Source organism: Habropoda laboriosa, unplaced genomic scaffold (genome assembly GCF_001263275.1).
Source record: "Habropoda laboriosa isolate 0110345459 unplaced genomic scaffold, ASM126327v1 scaffold84, whole genome shotgun sequence".
Lineage (NCBI taxonomy): Eukaryota > Metazoa > Arthropoda > Insecta > Hymenoptera > Apidae > Habropoda > Habropoda laboriosa.
The window spans coordinates 996,768-1,001,094 of record NW_017100202.1 but is presented as its reverse complement, the minus strand read 5'-3'; the positions used below and the strand labels follow the sequence as shown (position 1 = coordinate 1,001,094).

General features: G+C 38.1%; 1 protein-coding gene across 1 annotated transcript in view; it reads right to left on the bottom strand.

The window, feature by feature from the left end:
• Positions 1–4,327, bottom strand: part of LOC108570437 (titin) — a 108,049-nt gene that overhangs the window by 77,400 nt on the left and 26,322 nt on the right. The window contains exons 23-29 of the mRNA XM_017932297.1: positions 3,697–3,916; positions 3,385–3,557; positions 2,530–2,669; positions 1,517–2,033; positions 1,020–1,163; positions 685–936; positions 3–576 (exon numbers count right to left, since the gene is read on the bottom strand). Coding sequence (XP_017787786.1) covers positions 3–576; positions 685–936; positions 1,020–1,163; positions 1,517–2,033; positions 2,530–2,669; positions 3,385–3,557; positions 3,697–3,916 — 2,020 coding nt within the window. The remainder of the gene's footprint in view (positions 1–2; positions 577–684; positions 937–1,019; positions 1,164–1,516; positions 2,034–2,529; positions 2,670–3,384; positions 3,558–3,696; positions 3,917–4,327) is intronic.

Here is a 4,327-nt window from a genome sequence, read left to right as displayed (position 1 = left end):
GAAGAGTGTCGCCGAGTAACCAATGACGATCTACGATCTTCAAGCTGCAGGTTGATACAGCTTCTCCGTGTAGATTGGTAGCTTTGCAGGTGTAAATAGCGGAATCGTCGGGTCTTAGACCGTTGATGGACAGTGTAACGAGGCCGAAGTCGAAGGTACTACGAAGTCTGGTTCCAGTTTGGAGAGATATTCCATTCTTGAACCATTCAACGCGGAGATTAGGGTCTGCTCTTGGCTCTACTTGAGCTTCCAGGTACACGTGTTGACCTTCCACGAGTTTGTCGAAGCTTTCGAGATGTTTGGTGAAGACTGGAGCCTGTTGAGGCGTTGTGTCGACAAACATTTCGGGAACTTTGTTCATCTCTGCTTCTTTCAATTGGATCTTCTGCCACGCGTCGGGTTGTAAACTTTCGGCATCGATGGCTGAGCGCGCTTTCACTTTCAGGGAAATCGAGGAAACAGCTTCGCCGGCTTTGTTGATCGCTTTGCAGGTGTACACACCGGAATCTTCCGTGATCACTTTCAGGATGTCCAGGGTCACGTAGCCGAAGTCGTGGTTCACGTGGAACCGAGATCCTATTGTAGATAAAAAAAATCGATTTTTATATTTTAGTAGATACAGATTTTCTTCTTTGGTCTCATTTTTTTGTTTTTTATTTAAGAAATAGTTATTCCTATTCTTACCCATTTTTAATTCGACTCCATTTATGTACCACTCGAATCTCAAACTGGCATCACCGACAGGAACGACTCTGCATTCGTATCTAGCCATTTGACCCTCCCAAAGTTCAGTGGGACCGGTTAGTAATTGTGTGAAGATGGGTTTATCGAATACTTTTTCCGGTTCTTCTGGACGACTTGGTTTGTCAGCTTCAAGTTGGGCGATTTTACGTTGTGCTTCTGGATGTTGTGTGTCTAGTTGGATGCTTGCTTTGCCTAAGTGTGAGAAATTGTAGGGAACAGTTAGTGGAGAGATTAAATTTGAAGAAATTATGTTGAGGGGGAATCAGAGTACTCACTCTTGATTTTCATGGAAGCAGTGGTAACTGCTTCGCCGAGTGCATTGGTAGCTCGGCACATGTAGACACCTTCATCTTCTTCTCTGACGTGATTGATGTCCAATGACACGTATCCGAAATCGTGGACCTTGGTGATTCGTGAACCTAAATAGCACAGTGAATGATTTATAAATTAAACGTTGAGAACACCGAATTTTCAAAGTTTTAGATTTTCGAATCTTTTAATTATCAAATTTTCGAATTTTCAAACTCTGGAAATTTCAAATTATCAAATTTTCGAATTTTCAAGCTCTGGAAGTTTCAAATTATCAAATTTCCGAATTTTCAATCTTTCAATTCTTCGAATTCATGAATTTTTAAATTGTCAAATTTTCTAGTTTCCAAATTTTTAGATTTTTAGAATTTTTAAAACTTGCAGGTTTAAAAATTTTCAGAAACTAAAAAATTCTTCAAATTCCCTCACCAACTATTAAAAATTCGCATAACTTCACACTTACTTGTCTCAAGCGGGATTTCGTTTCTGAACCATTCAACCTTCATGGTAGGATCTCCCACAGGAATCAACCTGCACTCAAAGTGAGCTGTGTGTCCCTCAGGAATTGCATCGATGTTCTGCAGCGGTTGTGTGAAGACAGGTCTTTGTCTAGTTTGTGGTTCCGGTACATCCGGTCTCTTCCAAGGCTGTTGAGCCTCCAATTCACGGATTTTGTCCATTCCTTCGGGACGCTGAGACTCCAGAATGATATTGTCTCTTGGGATAACTTTGAGCTCGATCGACGAGACGCATTGTCCAAGAGCGTTGATAGCTCGGACAGAGTATTCTCCTGCGTCTTCAGGAACAGCGTGGCTGATGTCCAAAGCCACGTATCCGAAATCAAATGTCACGTGGAACCTGGAAGCCGATGGTAGTGGCTTGCCATTGTGATAGAACTCGATCCTCAAGTTGGCGTCGTGAAGAGGCTCAACTTGGCACTCGAAGTGGGCTGTTTGTCCTTCGTACACTTCGGTGGTACCCTGAACATAAATTTTCGGATTCAGAAAGTGTGAAAATATTGAGAATTATACGCGGGAGGATACTGAAATTTGGCAACACGGAGAATATTGAAAATTTGTGATTTTATAAAAGATTCCGAGTGTTGAAAATTCTATACTTCAGAGATGGAAAAAATTTCAGATTTGCTAACTCAGAGAATATTGAAAATTTTCAGACTTCAAAATTCTGTACTCAAGAGATTAGAAAATTTGAGATTTGGTAACACAGAATATTGAAAATTTGTGATTCTGCAATAAGAGGAATATTGAGAATTAAAGACTTTACTATAGAGAAATCTTTGAGAATTGTCCACTTTGTATTATAATATTAAACAAAATGAAAAATTTGTAAATTTATAATACAGAGAATATTGAGAATTAGCGACTCTAAAATAAAGGAAAATATCCCGAATTACCAATTCTGCGATCTACATAATTTCAAAAATTAAAATTTCCACAAATACTCAAGAAGTCTTACCCTAAGTTCAGTGACGAATCTCGGCGGCGTCACAGGAGGTTCCTCAACCTCCAATCGGGCTGGACGACCCTGAGCCTCGAGTTCTCTGATCTTCTCGAGGCCATCGGGATGCTGTGTGTCTAACAAAATGCTACGGCGAGCTATAAAAAGGAAACACAACACGTCACAAACATTCTTCCTAACAATATTCACAATTATAGAAAAACAAATTACTATTTCAATTTATCCATCATCTTCTCTACCGCGAATACGAAGAATGTCGATTACTTCTACCATTTCTCGTCTGTTCGATTCTACACGGTCTTTCCTCTAATCCACGAAACGTGACTCTTCGACCAACGTTACGAAATTTCGAATTTTTACAAGCACTACAAAGCTCCTCTTTGTAATATCTATTATTACCATTGAAATCCAACTCGGATTTTCTTCTCGTTCCAAGATAAACTTCATCTTTAGGATACAATTTACAACGATCACTTGCACTTTTGCAACGATTCTTCTCGCACGAACAGTTTTCGCTCATTTTACGAGAATCCACGAATTCTTTGTTACATTTACAAGTGGTCAACGAAAACGAACCGAATCTAGGTTTCATGTATGACAAATGTCCTCTTCGAAGAGTTAACGGTGGGAGAGATACTCTTCTTTCCTGATGAAATTCACCTTTGTCGGTTCTTTCAGGAGGTTTCAAGGGTAGGAAACGGGGAGGAAGGTAACGTTGGTATTTAGCTGAGAATCGAGTTAAATTTTGTTCAAAAATCGTGTTTCAAGTTTCTTTTAATTAAAATTATTTCTACCCGAATCTTCTGAATTTTTATTTATTTTTCTAGATGGAATTTAATTGAAATTACTCACAGCCAACTTTGATGGTGCAAGTGTTGACAGCCTCGCCAGCCAAGTTGGTAGCTTTGCACATGTAGGTGCCAGAGTCCTCGGAATAAGTGTAGAGAATATCAAGAGCCACGTAACCGAAATCGTGTGTCTTGCGGAAGCGATGTCCTGTTTTTACAGCGACTCCATTTACGAACCTAGTTTAATGTTAAATTTCAATATAACATAAATTTATTGAATATATTAAAAATGATTAAATATGATACGATATAAATTTGAAATATGAATTTGACAGTTATCTAATAGAGCCAGATTTGGTTCGTTTCAATTAAGTACCATTCTATCTTCAAGTTTGGATCGTTGATTGGTTCGACGCGGCATTCTAAGTGAGCGTGTTCGCCTTCTTTTAGATCCAGGTTGTTCAATGGCGTGAGGAAGACGGGCTTCTGGTGTATAATTTCCTTTTCAACCTCTTGTTTCACTTCAACGGTCTCTAGCTCGCGAATCTTTTGCAAACGCTGAGCGTCTAGTGTGTCCAAGTAGAGACCTTGTTTCGCTGTATGATAGAAACGAAAATTTGCTAGGTTTAACCCTTTTCATCGGAGACGTTTAACGTGGATCTTTAACCAATTACTGAGAAACTTATAAATTTGGACAGTGATCGAAAGGTTAGAATATTGGATCGATATGTGAGATCGTCAAATGTTTAACGATATTTGTGATAAAAAATTTCTAAATTCATTTTTACTCGAACATAAAACTCGAGTGTGAAAGTGATTTAAGGATAAGATCACAAAATTATAATTTTCCACTTCTTTAATTTTGCATTTCGTTAATTTTTCATTTGTACATTTTCTAAAATTCCAAAATACTATCTTCGAATTTTTTAAATTCCCTAAATTATTAATTAAACAAAATTTCATATATTTTTTAGAAATATATTGAAAATAATTTACATACCAATGAC